Consider the following 18,591-nt stretch of genomic DNA (forward strand, 5'->3'; position numbering starts at 1 on the left):
TTGGGGGTGGGGTTTACTGCCACTTGAAAGTATTAATAAAATATGCTACCAATATAAATCTACATAAGTTGTAATACAATCATCCATTGCTAGCATTGATGTATCATTAGTGTCCTTGAAAATCTGCTTCAGGTCTTTTCATCAGTAATTTAATGTGTTAATTTTCTGAGACATGAAGGCCATCTCTGATACATCCCTTTGTGTTTCCACTTCTTATGTCCATCAACCACTCTAGCTATACAGTTTCTTACTCAACCTGGTTTGGTCAAAAACCCTGCAGCATTTTGAAGCTTTGAAGAGGCTTGAAAATTGCTTTGAAAACCTTTTACATAAGAATGAAATGTGTATGCATATGCATGATCACAATTTAGGTTATCAGATTGCCGAATGAACCATGACTGCACACACTTCAGTACAGTATGCAGACGTGAACACTCTGTTGCTTGGTTTCCTTTTAGGTCCAGCACATGTTCCTATGATGTCAACAAATGGTTCTGTGCCTCCAATCTATGTGCCTCCTGGTTATGTATCTCAGGTAAACAGTAAGAGTCTTTTGATGGTTTTGCAAAAGAGAGAGATTTCCCAAGAAAAAAGAATATGATTTCCCACTTAACAATGCTTTAAAAAGGTGTTAAATGGAAAATGTGATGGAAGCAGATCTTATCTCTCCTCTCGCTTCCTTGCCACATTAAGACTGCTGCTCTTGCTATGGACCTGGTGCATCGTTTCCTAGTCTTTTTAACATGGTTAGGAAATCAGGTGCACCTTGCAAGCTACCTGCCCTCTTTCTCACCCTCCCCACTTTGCTATGTAAATTATATTCTTTCTTTAAACAAAAGTGTTGTTATCTGCACTGTGCTTAATGCCGTCTGTGGTTTGCTTTTAGCATAATTTGAAATCAGGTTTTGAAACTACTGGTGCATTTATTTAAGTGCAGGTGAAACACTTTACTTCAGTTAATGCTAAAAGGGGAGGGTGCTGGAGTCCATGTCACATCCATGAGTTGAGATTAGGAAACTGATGACACCCACTTGTTCTGAGTGATAAAACACGAAGAGATTCCAGGGAACTCCAAAATAATCTTTCCAGACTGGGTTGAATGGGCATTAAAATGGTGAATGGAATTCATGTAAGAAAGTATAAAATACACTCTAGCTTTACATATACTCTAATGGGGTCTGAACTGATGGTGACTGACCAGGAAACAGATATTGGTGGGTAGCGTAGTGAAAATATTGACCCAGTGTGCAGCAGCTATGAAAGAAGCACATTCCAGGTCATAATAGTTTAGAAATATCATAATAGTTTAGAAAAATGAATAAGGGGGACATGACAACGGTGTATAAACTTGAGCATGAAATGGAGAAAGCGTGTAGAGAATAGAAACTAGAACCTACGCCATGCAATGAAGCTGAATTTTGGGAAAATAAGGAAAGACAGAAGGAAGTGCTTCAGCAAGCAAATAGTTAAACTATGGAATTCTGTACAAGATGTAAGGGTGACTGCCGTTATCCATAGTTACTAACTCTGATATCTGAATACTAGTTGCTTGAGAATGCGGGTGGGAAGAGTGCTGCTGGGCTCATGTGCTGCTTATGGGCTTCCCATAGGCATCTTATTGGCCACTGAGAACCGGATGTTGGACTACATGGGCCTTTGACCTGATCCAGCATGGCTCTAACATCCTGAAACATAGTTGTCCCCTCCCCCATTTGTTGCTTCCTAGTGGTCTAAACAGTCTGCTCTGTCCATTACAAGGCAGGTTCTTTGAAGAGGAACTTGGTCAGGACCTGAACCAGGAGACACAGTTAATGAAAACCAGTATTCATCTTGCATGTGTTTGAGACAGTTGCAGCTTCTATGGTCTTGGTTTGGGCCAGGGTTTCAGTGTGTATGGTTTCCATACTTTGTTTGGCAGCCAGTCAAATGAAACAGGCAAGAAACTACATTGAACAATGATTGACTGAGCCTTATCTCACCCATGGTTCCAGACTGAAAGTATAGCAACACAAGTAGCATGCTATTCCTCCTCTACAAGTCTTTAATGATGACGACATTCTCATTATTATTAATTTATATTCTTCCTATCAGGGTATAAATCTTAGCAAGGTTGCTTAAAAGTAACATTCAGTTACTTATTTTAAAAACACTGTGAGCAGTGTTAACATCTTTAAACACAGCATGATCCTTCCCACTTCAGGTGAGGGAATAGTTCCTCTAGAACAGGTCCTTCGTTATTTCTCCAAGAGAACAAGGTGACCTAGAAGCAAGAGTTTGTGGAGAGGGGGTTGCTGTAACTTAAAAGAATTTCATGGACGAGTTGGTGCTTGCCATTGTCTGGAATTGGGGATTGGGATCACTACAAACTCTCAGATTCCATTAAGAACCTAAGACTCTATCTTGGAGGGTATATATGTACAGGGAATATATATGGTTCCTTAACACTGTGGCATCCATTCTCATTAGCTTAAATGACTCAGGAGCACTTTGCTCTGAGTGTTGAGCCCATCCTAGGAGAGAACCCTTATAGCACTCTTGATTCATGGAGCTGAGTCAGGTACTTCCTGGAGTATGCTTATCATTTCCTTTTGACTCTGAAAGGGAATCTTTGAGAAGGCCTTGAATTTCAAGATCTTCGCTGTAGTACCAATACACATTAGAACAGGCTTCCTCAAAGTTGGCCCTCCAGATGTTTTGAGATTACAGTTCCCATCATTCCTGACCACTGGTCCTGCTAGCTAGGGATCATGGGAGTTGTAGGCCAAAAACATCTGGAGGGCCGAGTTTGAGGAAGCCTGCATTAGAATCTATCAATCCATTACTATCATGGTTTAGAGAAAGAGGCCAAAGAGACAGTCACTTTTGTTTGACTTACATGCCTGGAAGTGTATATATTTAGTATCTGTGCAGCATGTTAGCTACTGGATTTTAGCTTGTGGCTGGTTTTGCTGATATTCAGCAATTGGGCTGAAGAGCTGGTACTACCTTAAATCTTCCTGAACATCACTGTAGTAGAGCGAGTGGTGGGGTGGTGGTGGTATGGATCTTGTTTGTTAGATCTGCAAGCCAGTTTGAGAAGTTGACTAACAATGTGATTTAAGATGGATATGCCCATTTTTTTGAATTGGTTAGATTTCTTTAAAAATTAATGTATTTGTATTTTAAAACACACACATACATACAACATACTGGTTTTGCATTACAGATGGTGGAAGAAAATGGAGTCCGAAAGGTTGTAGTTCTGCCACATTCTACTGAATACCACCCTCCCATTCACCCTCCTCCTCCTCCTCCCCCACATGTGACGCATTATATGCACCCTCATCCTGCTATGATACCCCATCCACCTCATGCAGTGTATCCTCCAGTTCCGGGAGGGGAAATACCACCACAGTTCGTTCATCAGCATACACCACCGCAGCATCTTTATCAAGAACAGGGTAAGAAGTAGTGCCGTTATTAGCTTGCCTGTATTTAGGTCTGATGCTTTCTTTGGGGTTGCTTATATGCCTTTGCAGCTGATGCAGATTGCAGCAAGTCTGTTTCCAAGTGGGATAAATCCACAACGAAAACAGTGCTCTGTGTGCAGTGTCTTCCCACTCACTTTTAGGCACAAACTCCCAAATGGTTTGGGTCCTATATAGCCGAGATGTGGCTTTCTAATTTACCTTCCTTCACAACATTTAAGAATCACAAGTGTTTTCTTCATTGCTGTATACAAAGGCCAAGCAGCAAGAACACGCAGAGACGCATTCTTAGCATCTTCCCCATCACTATTGATCTCATTTTTTGTAGGGCAGGGGTTTGCTGGCCTATTGTGCTTTTGGAGCCAGCCTGCAGCCTGTCTTCCTTGCTCTGTCTGAGCTGTTCACAGGAAATAAGGCTTTAAAAAGTGCTCCTAGATGTGTCAAAACTTAGCTTTCATTTCCTAAGCCTAATTATGCAGGGTGGGGAAGGACTTGCCACCTCCCCATAACAATTAGGTATAAAGCTCCAATTGTTGGTGGGAGCTTTTTACTTGGTTTACTGCTCAATCCCACCATGCTTGTTGAATTGAGCAAATCCTATGAAGTAAGTGGGCTTAGAATTTCAGACTTAATTGCCATAGCTGGCTCTTATCTTGCCCCATTCCCCTGGCAGGTGGAGTCGTTCTTTGCAAATCCCAATCAAGTGGACTAGTGAGAGTTAGAAAGTTGAAGCTTGCAGTATTTCTTTCTTACAAAAAAAAAAAAAAAGATAACATGGCATTTGCCCCTGTGCAGTACACAGTATTATGGTAGAAAACTGCAGCCATTCTTTCTCTTATACACATGTGCACATATGCTATCTATGTTACAATTATAAAATTAGCTTCCAAGAATAATTAGTAGCTACAATAACTGTATTTGTTTCTTTTTATATATATTGGTTGTCTAATCTGGCTAAGCCTTGAAGGCTTTTACATTTGGTTGGGGGGGGGGAACTGGATCACTGAAAATGAAAGTCTTGCCCTTTCTGTGTCCCATCTAATGGGCTCTCTTTGCTGGTGCCCCTATAGAGACCCGTTCCCATGGCAGAGCTAATTTTCCTCCGCGAGATGAAAGAACTCTCAAAATGCAGGAGCATTTGAAGAAACGGATAAGAGACCGACAGACTAGTGGAAACACAAATAATAAACCGAACAGCCGTCCTTCCTCACCTCAGAAAGTTAACAGTTCGTCCAGCGCCGGCGTTCAGAATGGACATGGAAAGGGACAGCAAGGGTCAGGAGGGCAAGGCAAGCAGAGGCAATCAGGGAAAGCCAGGGAAAGCCAAGCAGCCAATTCAGGAAAGGGAGGTAAGTTGGAACTTTTTAGGAACATAATGTGTGTTTCGTATAATATGTGTATTCTGCAGTGCGAATAAAATCAAATGGCAAAGCATTCTTGTGAAACAAAGGAGGAACTACCTGTCTGTGTTCCTTTAGGGTTTAAAAATATACATGTCAGCAATGTCAACAGTAGAGAACGTCAGACACGATGCAGCACATCTGTACAGTGTGTGGCAGTGTGTTCATTATGAACCTAGGTGACTGACTTGCAAGAGAGGGGAGCTGGATCCTAATGTTTTCACTCAAATGAAAAGCATGCCATTGAAAATGTTTTCTTCTACTGTTGTTGGCATCTTCCTATTTGCAGTCTTCCTTTGGAAAAATCCTTCTGTTTCTGTGGCAAATGGCCAGGGATGGTGGGCATTTCAGGGCAACAGGACCTGGGGGAGACGGGGACGACACTGGTTCCCCCATCCCTGGTGTAACACGAGAGCACAAGAAGTCAGGATGCATATACTAAAAATAAAGTATACATAGCAATCTAAAAGCAAATACTAAAAGTACCACATTTCAAAATTCTGTGCAATATGAAATTATTAACCCACTGTTTGGGAAAAGATTCAGGTTTCCTCAGACCACCTTTCCATTCTTAGCCCTCCCCTCCCAATCCCACTTCCTAATCTTCCTCTTTGCCTTTATTCTTGCCAGTGAGAAGTGATTTTTTTTTTCTTGAGGGACAGTGGAGAAAGCCTAGGTGAAGAGATGTTTCTTGTATGAGGAAATTAATTATTAGAACTTAGAAGCTTGATGTAGAACTACATTTACTGGACTAGCTATGGCTGAAATTTGATGTTTGTGTGCATTCATACACAGCCAATGACAGGTGTGCCCAGTTGGACCTAAGTTCTTGGTAAATTTACCCATACAATCAATCACAAAATTCTGTTATACCTTCTGGATTTCAGTGGACTTCTCAAAGGGGACTTATTTAACAATACTGTATTGTGTACTGTTGAAGAGCAAAGGTTCGCATCCAAAGTACCATGAGCCAAGTTCCCCATGCAGTGGGGTTTCCCACATCCTCTTCCTTCTGTAGCTGTTTGTGCCTGCTGAAAAGCTGCTCTTGGGGGTCAGGGAGCCCTTTAACAGTATGCAGTGTGGTGTGGGGTTCACCTTCTGTGAGAAAAACTGTATTCTCTTTGCATTAGGGGTTATTCGGATCCAAGCCAGAATGTGCACATACGGTAAATCTGTTACCTGAGTAATAAATGCATATGTGCCTCTCTGGATGTTGCTGCAGACCAGCTGAAGCATACATTTGCACCTACGCTCTTGAACAGCAGTACTTTCAGCAGTACAGTGCATCTCTGCCAGCTTGGTTGACTTTGCACAGAATTGGCAATGTGGGCATTTCAGAGGGTGAAATGGCTTACTATTAAAATAAACTACTGCTGCTTGAGAGCATAGGATCAAATGCACTGTAATTCTTGCAGTGTAGTCTCATTGCCAGAATTGTAGTTTGGCCTATCATGGAAGGAAGAAATGAAGTGCGAACAGGAATCATTTGGAAACTGTGTACTGTATTTACAATAAAAATAGATAGACCTCATTGGCAAGCCGAAAGAAAAAGGTACTTCATCTACATTCAGACCTGAACCTCAGTACTTATGAGGCTTCCCTGCTCCTGTTGACTTACTCAGTCCTCTGCATGAATTAGTATCCTGAATCTTGAGCCTTGGCAGGATAACTAGAAAAACTAACATGAAATTTATCTGAAAACATGAGTATGTATATGCATGGGTTTTGCTTTCAATCGTTTAAATGTTCCTTGCTGAAACTTTAGTCTTAATTATTGAATGCATAAAATCTCATCATATCATTCCTTCAAACTGTCTTTCCAAAATAACGTAGCTGATGAACAAGGTTACTGTTAAGACTTTTAGCACAGTAGAATTTTCAAATTCCATCAGTCAAAGGAAAAGCAAGATACGCACAGATTCTTGATGGTGTGAGTCAAACTCAAAGGAAGTCTGTGCAGCTCTGTTACTTCTGCACACTTTGAATATGTAGCTGATTCAGTGGTCAAAACAAATAAGGGCAATGAGCTTTGCACAGCATTTACTGTTGTTCTAATAAGTGCCCCAATTTGGTTTGCAGTTAAATAAGAAATGTTTTGATGGGGGTTTTCATTTCCTCTCCATCTCACAATGTGGTGTATGTTTATTGTTTCATTTTCTTTAGAATCTGATACAGAATCTAGAAAATCCCAAGAACCCTTAAGCATCAGTAAGCCTACAGTAAGTAGTGATATATTTTTAGACGTTATAATAAGCATGTGGCATATCTTTTCAAAATACACATACCTGTTTACATATACACATACCTGTTGATCTCCCATCAGCTCCAGTAAACTTGAGCAATAGCCAGGGATGATGGGAGTTGTAGTTCAGCAACATCTAGAGGGGCACAGGTTCCCCCCTCCTGATCTGTGGTGGGCTTTCTTCTCTGACTCATCAGTACTGTCAACACATAGACTATACAAGAATAATGGGCTGCATTAAAAAAAAAATGTTCACTATAGTTGTGATCAGCTTTAAACCTTGGAACTCATTTGCATAAACAACCACTTCCTTCTGAAGTGTCCTGCCCGTTCCCTAAGATTTGACATGGATGATGGTCTCTACATCCTGACTGTAGCTGGGGGTGGGGGGGCTGGTTGGAATTTTCAATGACTGCACCTACCTAAATTGTGGAGTGTTCTTTGGAAGGCTCATTTATTCCTCCTGTCATTCACCACCTGCTTAAAACTTTTATTTAGATAGGATTTCTGCTTTCCTGTTCATTTTATAACGGCCGACCTATCGTATTGTTTTAAAGACTTTTATTGAATATTGTTGTCGTTGACATGATGTAAAATAAACCATGTTTTACATTGATTTGATTAAGAAAAAAATGGATGTACTTTTTCTTGTATATAATGACAATGCTGTAGGAATCTTAGATAGTCTAAGACAGGTCAGGGGGCATGTGGGCCTCCAGATGTTGCTGGACTGCATCTCCCATCGTTCCTCACCATTGACCATGCTGGCTGGCTTACTTTTTCTAGCTATGCAATTATAGAACAGTTAAAGGGACTGCTGTACAAAGGACAGTATTGGGTCTTGTCTGCTATTGTGAAATGAAACTGTTAATGCATGAACCAGACTTGGAAGTATTTTAGACAGAGTACTTCGACACAAATGTATGTTAAACCAGCACCATGCATTGACTTAAAGAACTATAAAAAGTGGGGCAAAAAATGCAACCATACCCAGCATTTCAACTTGTTTAGGGGAAGAATGCACCCACCTGCATTTCCCCCCAATGCTTCTTGAATATTCTAGAAAGTCACATTATTCTCCCCTTTTTTATAGGTCTCTGAAATACAAGCTAGGTCAGCAGTCGTGGCTTGGGATCCTCCTTTTGTGGTGCAAAATGGCGAAACACATCTCACCTCTACAAAGTTCAGATACGAAGTGGCAATCACAAAGGGTGGTAGAAATGGAAAATTTAAATCATTTTATGTGTAAGTCCATTTTCTTCATTTTACTGCGCAAGTTATCTCAGCTGACACCTTGCTCACTTTCCATAGAAAATATTTTAGACGGAGTTGATGGATTTTTTTCCAGTGTTGTTTTTCTAAGGACAGCCTAGAGGCAGAATCTAAGGGAGCTTTGTAAATAGGCCCACATAAGTTAGCCTGCCCCCCTCCCAACCAAAAAACAATTCCTGTGCAGGGTCCAGATGAGGAATGGAGCACCTAATCTCTCCTTTGCCAGCCAGTTCACTCACCTTCATGGAATTCTGCTCCTACAATTCCTGATATTCCTGGGCAATGAGGAATTGCATGTAGACAAATGTGATGTCCTGGAAGATAGAAGTTTTGAGATACTAATCCAACATTGTGGGAAACTACGTAGGATATGCTTGAAAGAAAAATGGCGTCGTTATTTGCCTAGGGTGTTGTTGTTGTGGAAACTATCTAATTCTCACTATCATAATGGGTTCTTCCTTTTGCAGGGAAGAAGAGAGGACTTTTACTCTTAATGATCTCAGACCGGCAACTGATTACCATGTCAGGTGGGCACCAAGAACAAAAGACTTGAGAACACAGCAGTTGTTGTTGAAAGTAGCTGAATTGCCCTGCATATACCTCCCTTGTTTGAAGTTGCTTAAAGATATAAGGGTTTGGAGAAGGTGGGGGAAGGCAGGTGATAAAACTGAAAAGCGTAGGCATACAAATGGTGCAATAGATCTTTTTCTTTACTGTTTTTAATAATGCTTCTGGAGTTGCATCAAAATACTAGACCAGGGCAAGCGATTTTATTTGGTCAGGCACTTTAAACTGGTGTTATAGCCTCTGACCGCTTTTTTGTTTTATAATTTGTGCCTCTCAATTTGTTGATCGATCTATATTGATTTGTATTGTAATGTATTATTGCACATGCCCACACAGCTACCATTCCCTGTGAATCCATCAGGGTGAAGAGTTGTTTAGAAAGTTTTACATAAATAGATATCAAATACTACTTACCCCCTGCAAAATATTTTCTGCTGAGCCTCAGTACCACCCTAAGTTGTGTTAGGGTACTTGCAAAACTTGCATTTGGGGGCAGAGTTACCCAATATAAAAAGTAACCACAGAAGAGTATTGCCGCTTGGTGGCTAGATTGTTCCCAGCTATGACATAGTAGTGAGGCTCTGAGGATAGGGAAGGCCAAAATGAAGGCAAGTGTGTTAAGTGTTCCAACCAAATTCATTAAAGACGTGAAGATGCCATCTTCTAATCCAAGTGTGGCTATTCTTTATGCACACGCAGAGGATTAGAACCAAGGCATATTCCTTATTGAAATAGGGAAAAGGCTGTTATCTTCTCCTACATTTCAAGCCTGGTGAGACACAAGCAATGGGTTCCTGAAGGAAAAGTGCAGGGGGGGGGGAGTTCTGTGTGGCTTTGAAACTGTTCTTAGGTAGGGGTCAGACCTGTAACATGGTAGGAATGTTACGTTTGCCAAATGCAATCTTACAAGTGACTGTGACTCAAATCATTATGACCAACCACAGTCTCAACTTTCAGATCTCAGTTCCATTAGGAAAACTTCCTTAACTTTTTTTTTAATCATACAGAGTTATAGCCTCAAGTAGTACCACAAAGGAAGCCGTTTCAGAGCTGGTGACTTTTACTACAGATAGTTGTGAGCCAGACCCTCCAGCTGCACCGAAAGTAATCAACAGAACCAAAAACAGCCTGAATTTACAGTGGAAGGTAACTGAAAAGCCAAAATGGATTTTAAACCAGGGTATTTTTTTATAGCAAGATTTATAGCGTATCTTAAGTAAATCCAATTGTTCCTCTAATTGTGAATTCTGTGATATAGTGCAGACAGAAATGGAGCTGAAACAAGGCAAATGAGAGGGAGGTATTGCCATGCTTAGGAGAACCCTGTGGTATGCAGAAGTACAAAAAAGGGAGTGAGTTTGTGTGTGCGCAGTGAGGATTGAGCATGCTCAGGAACATATAATGCTGGGTGTCAATTGGAAAAGAAAACACTGGGGGAGTAAAGTGACCTGCTGCAAATCCCTTGCTTACAGCTTACAGCATGGGTGAGGGACAGCTTTCACCCTGAGAGCAACATTTCAGTGATGGGCAAGTGAGCCAAAGGCAAAAGTGGGTTTAGCAGCAGTTGCAACTATTACATTTGGACTGTAGGCTACATTCCGGCCATGCAAAAGCCAAAAGCTTCTACATGCAAACATGCACCCCTCCTCCTATCTTCCATCCAGGCAAGTAAGAGGCATTAACTTAGTCCAAGGACATATCGCGTCCTGGCAAAGTCACTAGAGGAGGGCTTGGAGCAGGGCTAGTGAGAGGCACGGCCCGAAAAGAGTCCTGAGGGCCAGATAAGAAGCTTCCTGAGTTTGAGTTTGCTCACCTCGGTTTGTAGTATCCAGGAGGAGACTGGCTCGCTGCACGGGAACACTCACATTAGCAGATAAGGATGCGCAGCAACATTGCATGTCCTACTTATTTAAACTGAATCTCGTTTAAACAAACAAACATACTGCATGTTAAGTTCAGTAGGATAAGGTGTTGTTCTACCTGAGGCGTTAACCTCAATGATGAATGACAAGGAGTGTGTGAAGAAGGACTGGAACCCTCCTCCCCTCCCCTCTGAGCAAAGCGTAAGTACATGCAAGCATGCATAGGGCTCACTGATTAACTGACAGTATGGAAAATTTTTAGTGCATTCTAATGAAACTTGATACACAGGTAGATCAGGACATAACAGTTCCTAGAAAAATCAGATGTTCAACGTTACTGTAGACTTCTCACTCAAAACACGGGGCTTAAAGTATAACCTAAAAATGTTTCCTCGTGAATCATCTTGCAATCCTTTGGGGGGGTAAGGTGTTATATACACATGTATGTATGTATGTATATATGTATGTATAGTCCTTTTTTTCTTAAAAAAATGTTTAGGGGTACTCTCATTTTCCTACTCATATTGAAATACTGCCTCTCAATGAGGCCAGACTTAGATTCACAAAATGTTTAGGGGTATGTGTACCCCCACGTCCCCCCAGAAAAAAGCACTGTGTGTGTGTGTGTGTGTGTGTGTGCGCGCGCGCGCGCTAAAGAAAATTACGCACGTTTCTTGCTTGCCACATTCAGAGTACACAGAGTCCTCTTCAGAATAAGTAGTTGCTGCTTGTTTCTGAATGTGCATTTTCCGAGACAACACTTAAGACCATTGCTGTTGACTCTGAAAGTGTATCCCAAAATGGTTCCGTTACATCCAGAAATCTGAAACTGGGTGCCTCTGTAGGTCAAGACACACTTAATTACTAGTGAATCTAGTAGACAGAACTGTAGGCAGCAAACCTACCTTCTAACAGAGGCCAACACTCCATTGCAGAACAAGCCACAAACTGAACATAGGATAGAATATTGAGCTACATAAACTATGTTACTGGGGATGTGGGGCAGTGTGTCCAATAGCAACTGGGAGCATACATACTTATGCTCGAAAAAAATACTAGTTTTCAATATACTGGTTATAAATGTACATATGCATGCATGGAATAGGTTTATGTTATGTTATTGATTCAGGATTGGCAGACCTATTACTTATTAGGATAGAGAGCTAGAAATTTGCCTCTTTCAGTAGCTAGGCAAAATAAAGCTTTCCCTTTCCCCCTTTTTAGACCTCCAATGACAATGGCTCCAAAATAACTAACTACCTTTTAGAGTGGGATGAGGTGAGTTCCTTATTTCAGAATCAACATCCTAATCTTGTCAAACTGAAATTGTATGTTGCTCAAGTCCTCTCTTTTTTTGTACTGGCTGATGGATTGCTCTGTATTTGTGTAAGATTAATAACAGTCTTCAGTATAGCACTGAGAGGTCCTCTATAACTGGAAATACTGCAAGTAAGGGGTGAGAATCCTATAAGGTTGCCATCTTGTCAGGGAAGTGGTTTTAACCATTTTTATGGAATGTTGAACCAGGGCTACTGGAGGGAGAAAAAAACTTGTTAGCACTTTTGTTTGAGTGTTAATACCCATGTATTAACTGCTTCAGGTTTTTTTATGAACAAATTAAGGATTGTGTTGCCCCTGGTGCCTTGGAAAGTGCCACGTTAAGAATCAATAGAATAACCAAGCACTTCAGAATCATTGTAAACCTGCAGAAATCTGGCAAAGGCTAGCAGGCACCCTAGTCAGATAGAAAAGATTTATTTGATCCCTACTCATGCCGTTCTACCTGTTGTCATATGGTTACTGCCCCAGGAAAGTAAATCCCATGATACTTTTGAAGTGCATGTGAATGTGGCCCAGGCAACAGGTTTTCTGAATTTCACAAAAAAAAACAACACAAAAAACAACCCTGAAAATTAGAATCAGAATTCAAGTATGCCTACAAAGCAAAATTATAAACATTAGCAGTTGTTATAGGATCATAGAACCTTGGTTCCTTTAGTCAGGCATCTCAACATTTTTCTTCCCAGAGGCCAAGAGCAAAGAGCTCAATTAGGTGTTTAAACAATTTTCACAATTTTGGTTTGTAGGCATCAGCCATGCCACTGCATACTAGTCACAGAGAAACAACAGCAAACGAAAAGCTATCTGTTAATAAACGTAATAGCTGCTGTTCTAAACATAGCATCTCCCCACAGTGGCTTGTATTATTTGAAACCATATTGATATAGAACACTATAATAGCAACAGGTTTGAAAAAATCATCCAAATCCTTCTGCATTATTGGATTAATTTCAGTATGTCACAGGCAGCCATTCTAACCATTGCTTCCATACCCTGCCTTTTTTTTTTTTCCTTCCTATAACCATTGGGGTAGTTATTGTGGGAAACAGGAGAATGGACCAGGTGGACCGTTTATTCGTTGGGCCATTAGCAGGGCTGCCCTTACGCACTCATGTAACATGATGGAATGTTCCTGTACAAAACAACAACACATTTGCTCCAAACCATTCCCTTGGGGCAGTTTTAGCCAATCTGTTCCCTTGATGCACCTTTTCTATGTTAAAGGATTTTGTTTTGTAAATGAAGGAGAATTTTTTTTTGTCATGTATAGCCAAGAGTTCTCATAGAGCTAGTTAGCCCTTGCCTTAATGGGCTATCTGATTTCATTTTTGTTTCTTTGAAAAGGGGAAGAACAACGCATACAAGGAATGCTACTACGGTCACCTGAAGCAGCACAAAATTACCAAGCTGACCCCCTCCACAAAATTTAGATTCAGGTTGGCAGCCAGAAATGACATCGGGATAAGGTAATAACGGGTTGTGCAATTTTTTGCAGAGCTTCCATTCCATTCTTAACAACGCAAGTTCTTGCTAATCTTTTGACTCCTCCCCGCAGTGAGTTCAGCGAAACATTGGTATGTTACACACTTGGAATTGTCCCCCCACCACCTCTGCCTCCTAAGCTAAAAGAAGCAGGGGTAACTTGGTTATCACTTGAATGGAGTCCTCCGGCTGGAGTATCCACAGATGACTCTCTGACCTACGTTTTAGAAATGGAAGAAGATGGTTCGGTAAGCTTCTGGTGCTTGGAAGCGGGGAGAATAGAAAGGAGCAGCTTCCCTCTGGTGCAGATTAGAATGTTGCCTAGCAAATAATTACATGCTCTCTCGTTCAGACACCCCAGTGGAGTTGGTAGTAGACTATCCCTGAATCTTCCAGGACTAATTTAATGCTGAGTTGTTGTTGCTCAGGGGTCCAACCTATAGAAGGTAGGGGCAAAGTCCAATGAGTAGGTAAACATCTAATACTGAAGCACACCTAAAGGCTGTCATAGACTTTGTAGTCACTGTGATCTTGTGCAGCCTATGTGGGTTGTAGTTGCTGAGCTACAACTCCTATCGGTGCCAGCAAGCAAGCATAGTCAATGGCTCAGAGTGGGACATAGACTGATATGAACTGGGGCTAACCTGATCTGCTTCTTTATTTGAGATGATTACTTAGATATCACTTACCTTGTGGGGGGAGGTTCTGTTATGATAGCATATAACTCTATCTGTGGGGCTAATGCATCTATATACCCTGGGTACAAGGATTGGACCTGCTGACATTAAAAACCATAATTGTCATAGTTGACTTTATGCAAATATAATTCATTCACTGGATATTCTCTGTTACAGTTTTATTGCCTTCAGGAATGTTTAACATCCTCTTCCTCAGTGTAAGAAAAATGTGGTTACTGCATGTGCACATACAAATGTCCCCTTTCTTCATCTTCTCCCCACCCCAGAATTATGGTTTCCAAGCAGGGTACAACGGAGATGAACTTTCTTGCACTTTAGAAGACCTTACAAGGAGCACTTCTTATAAATTCAGAGTATGTACCAAATTCAAGCATTATTAAGTAGTACTTAATCATATTTGTTATATTTATATGCATATTTATATGCAGATACCAGGAAAGCCAAACATCCGCTATGAGAAAATGCAGCATCTCCTGGGGTTTTTGGAAGGAACCCTTCAGTGTAGTCCAGATAACTGACTTCATTTAGTTATAAGAAAAAATACCAAGATAACTTGAAACGCTCTTAAAACCTTGAAATACCTTCCTCTGTGCTGGCAGATTCTTCACTTCATAGGAGATCCAACCGCCTATCTAATGTTTTCTGTTTGCTAGCGCAAGAGCCCCACAAGAGCACTAGCAGATGGCAGAGTTTAAAGGTTGCGCAGCAAAGGAATCCCAACACAGCATAGTGCCAGCAGAAACTTGTTGTGCAACATTATTTGGTGCTGTATTAGTGTTTTCCCTTGTGCAACAACAGCGCAACAAGCATATCACTAAGTGATTTTAACCCAGCGCTACGCTGGATAACATCTCCTGGCTTTTTTGGGAGGGTGGGGGCAGAAAATGGTGAGAACCCCCAGGCCTGTTTGCCAAGCTTCCCTTTGAACACTTCAGTTTCCTACCAAGTCATCTTTTGTGTCTCATCCTTCTGCCCACCCACATAACTATCAGGACCATTCACAAATCCCTTTCCTCAAATAGTAATGTTATTGTCTTCCTTTTTAAAAGAGAGTAGGCTTCTAGGTGACTGAAAGTGCTGGGGAGCAGCAGCCTTTGCCATGATTTTCTGCTTGCAGGCTTCCCAGAGGCATGTGGCAGCCCATTCTGAGAAGCAGGATGCTAGACAAGATGGATCCTCTGCTCTGCTCCAACAGGGCTCTCTTGGTGATCTTTTTATAGAGGCATTTGAATGCAAGCTTGTTTGTTTTTAAGCTGATGTTTGTTCTGTTTGTGATGTGACAGGTGTTTGCTCACAACAGTGAAGGTAAAAGTGCCCCCAGTGAGGTAGTAGAATTCAGCACAATCCCCGACAAACCTGGACCTCCAAGTAAACCAGCTGTAAAGGGAAGGATCCATTCACATAATGTGAAGGTTACTTGGGGTAAGTGAACTTTAACTCTATGCAGTCAGGTCTCTCTCTTCCCCTACCACCCACTCCATCTGCACCGTTGCATAAAAAGAAAAGACACTGGCTACACTTCAACTCTCTGCCTTTGCTGATTCTGTATGAGCATGTAATTAACTGCACAGAAGTAATGAGCAAGAGGCTCATTAGTCTGGGCTGATGCATTTTGCTATTGTCTGGATCACTGCCTGTTTAGCATGCATGTATAGATGTGCAGTATTGCTCATAATTAATTTTTTTGTTGCTTCCCACATGGAAAGAAGGGGTGGGGGGGAACCTAGGTCCTGCATGCACTGCACCTCATCTGGTGCATGGCCATTTGTTACTCAATGCCAAATTTTCAAAACAGTACAGATATTTTAACTTGGAAAGGCTCTATAGTTACCTGGTGGAGGGCTCGGGATCAAACAAACAGTGGGTCATTTTTCAGCTCTGATTCCTTTTTCTGAGCACAGGTCTTTATTTTGACCAAAATTCCATTTGTGATGGAACTAGTTGTGTTTATTTTAAACCATGAGTTTCTTTTCATTTCTAAATTCTGCCTTTTCTATAGATCCACCAAAGGATAATGGAGGGTCAGACATCTCCGTGTATGTTCTAGAAATTTCAGAAGCATCAGTTGGTAAGTGACGGAACATGTTAAATGATTTGCTTAGTTATGATCATGTCTGTGTTTCACTTCTGTACGTGACAGGGATCACTCCTGGATTTGTCTAACTTAAAACTTAAGAGATAGTAATTTTGTTTTGATATATCTGCACTCACTTTTTAGCCAAGATTGGATCCTCGAGTGACTTCTTAACCATTTATAATCATTGTGTGCTGCCAAGCACAAGCCTGAAAGCAGCAAATATTTGTCATCTGTGGAAGGACTTTCCTTTGCCTGGAATGAAAATCTGCTCCCAGGGACTCACTGAGGACAGACCTATCCATGTCCTCTCCTTGGTCCTCTTAGTGTTCCAGTTGCCACACTGCTATTTGTAATGTTGCGAAAGTCCATTTCCCTCTTTCTCCCCACCCCCTGACTGTTGATTGATATTTCATTTTTCTCTTAGGGAGTAAATGGGAAGTAGCATGTAGTGGTTCCATGAGAGAACATGTATGCACTCAGCTCAGCCCTGGTACGTCATACAGACTAAGGGTCTTCTGCATTGGTAGAGGTGGCCAAAGCCAGGTGAGCAAGGAAGTCCCTTTAAAAAACACATGGGGGGAGGGGGATGTGTGTATTTCACCATACACAGCAAGTGCACCGAAAGCTGCAAAATTGGTTATTATCCATAGAATTCAATATCCTTAGAATATCCATTTTCATCTAGTCATTTTAATTAAATATAAAAAAGCAGGTTTATGGCCTCGCAGGGCTGCAAAATATGGACTTTAAAAGTAGATGAGCAGTGTCTTATCTTACTTATTGCACACAAAGGAACTCAAGGTGACGTTCACGTGGGTCAGACCTGCTGGGTGTCAGCAGCTTTGTTGCATCATCTGCCTTCAAGACTGTGCCCCTGGGTCCATGATTGAAATCGTCACAGTTAAGAAGGATTGCTACCTACTGGAGTATAGGACCCGCCCTATTTCACTGTCCTTCCACATGCAGAATACATCACGATAACAACAAAAATGGAGGTTTAGTGAAGGTACAGAACTTGGGTTTAGCTTGGCGCAGACTTGTTATGTTCTGAAGGCAGAGTTAACACACACACACAAACACAAACACACACACACACACACACACACACACACACACACAGAGCACTGCTTGAAAGAACATGTTGGAAGTGCATGTGAAATGGATGTTTTGTATTTTGGCACCTGTAAGCCAATATGTGTCTTCATTTCTAGGCCTCTGATATACTCATTGTTCAGACACCAGCTGTTCCTCCTGGGCCATGTAATTCTCCATATCTGGCTGCAAGACCCAAGACCAAGGAACTCAGTCTTATTTGGGGTAAGATCTGGCAGGAAATGGGGGGGGGGCATTCACTTGCAAGTTGGATCAGCAAAAAAGGCATAGATGATATTATTATTATTATTATTATTATTATTATTATTATTATTATTATTATTATTATATACCTTCCTCCCACACCAGGGGCTCAGAGAGACATATACTAGTTTTTCTAAATATTAATTGTTTAGAATGCAGAGCCAGAGGCCAACCAGCTCAAACGTGGCCAGAAGCCCATCACCAGCCTGATCCCCCAAATCCAATAACCCAGCCTATAGCTCTACAAACTCAATAGATCTAAAATCATAGGTCAAGGCATTGTACTTTGGGTAGATGAAGGTGGTGAACAGCTTCTGCAGGTAGTTTGGCTCCCATTTAAAAGTTGCACTGCCATTGCCTGCTCATCACTAAAATGCTGCCTCGGGGTCCTGCAGAGAGGGCAGTGAGCAGTGTTGCTGTCACAGTCGTAACAGAGGAAAAGTATATTTAACAGCCATAATTTGGATTGGGAGGGGTTAACAGCACCATGCCAAGGGCCCCCTGAAGTTGGCACTGGCCCTGCCCAAGGGGCTCAGAAGGCTGGAAGGAGCCAATAAAATAAAAATTGCATTCTAAACATCAAATATATATTTTTATTTTTAAAAAACCAGTATCACACCATAAATATCTTGTGCACAAAACCATACAAAGTGGGCTGGGCTGAGCTCAGCCTGGGTGGTGCTGGGGTCTCGGGACCTTTGTCTTAAGAAAATACTTCTTTCCAGCAGCCTCACCAACTTTCCCTGACAAGCATTGTTAAAGGTGGTGGCAGCGGCAATCATAAGGCAATAAAAGTAACTAACATCCACTCCTAGTTGAGGTTACAT

General features: G+C 41.4%; 1 protein-coding gene across 3 annotated transcripts in view; it reads left to right on the forward strand.

The window, feature by feature from the left end:
* The window catches only part of FNDC3A (fibronectin type III domain containing 3A), a 54,458-nt gene that overhangs the window by 22,688 nt on the left and 13,179 nt on the right, over positions 1 to 18,591 (forward strand). For all 3 annotated transcript variants that reach the window (XM_083595817.1, XM_083595818.1, XM_083595819.1), the window contains 15 exons: positions 459 to 535; positions 3,206 to 3,440; positions 4,538 to 4,816; positions 7,031 to 7,086; positions 8,203 to 8,354; positions 8,849 to 8,908; positions 9,956 to 10,094; positions 12,035 to 12,088; positions 13,496 to 13,617; positions 13,707 to 13,881; positions 14,598 to 14,684; positions 15,615 to 15,753; positions 16,331 to 16,399; positions 16,833 to 16,951; positions 17,620 to 17,725. In XM_083595817.1, coding sequence (XP_083451943.1) covers positions 459 to 535; positions 3,206 to 3,440; positions 4,538 to 4,816; positions 7,031 to 7,086; positions 8,203 to 8,354; positions 8,849 to 8,908; positions 9,956 to 10,094; positions 12,035 to 12,088; positions 13,496 to 13,617; positions 13,707 to 13,881; positions 14,598 to 14,684; positions 15,615 to 15,753; positions 16,331 to 16,399; positions 16,833 to 16,951; positions 17,620 to 17,725 — 1,869 coding nt within the window. The remainder of the gene's footprint in view (positions 1 to 458; positions 536 to 3,205; positions 3,441 to 4,537; positions 4,817 to 7,030; positions 7,087 to 8,202; positions 8,355 to 8,848; positions 8,909 to 9,955; positions 10,095 to 12,034; positions 12,089 to 13,495; positions 13,618 to 13,706; positions 13,882 to 14,597; positions 14,685 to 15,614; positions 15,754 to 16,330; positions 16,400 to 16,832; positions 16,952 to 17,619; positions 17,726 to 18,591) is intronic.

Source organism: Podarcis filfolensis (genome assembly GCF_964270895.1).
Source record: "Podarcis filfolensis genome assembly, chromosome: Z".
NCBI lineage: Eukaryota > Metazoa > Chordata > Lepidosauria > Squamata > Lacertidae > Podarcis > Podarcis filfolensis.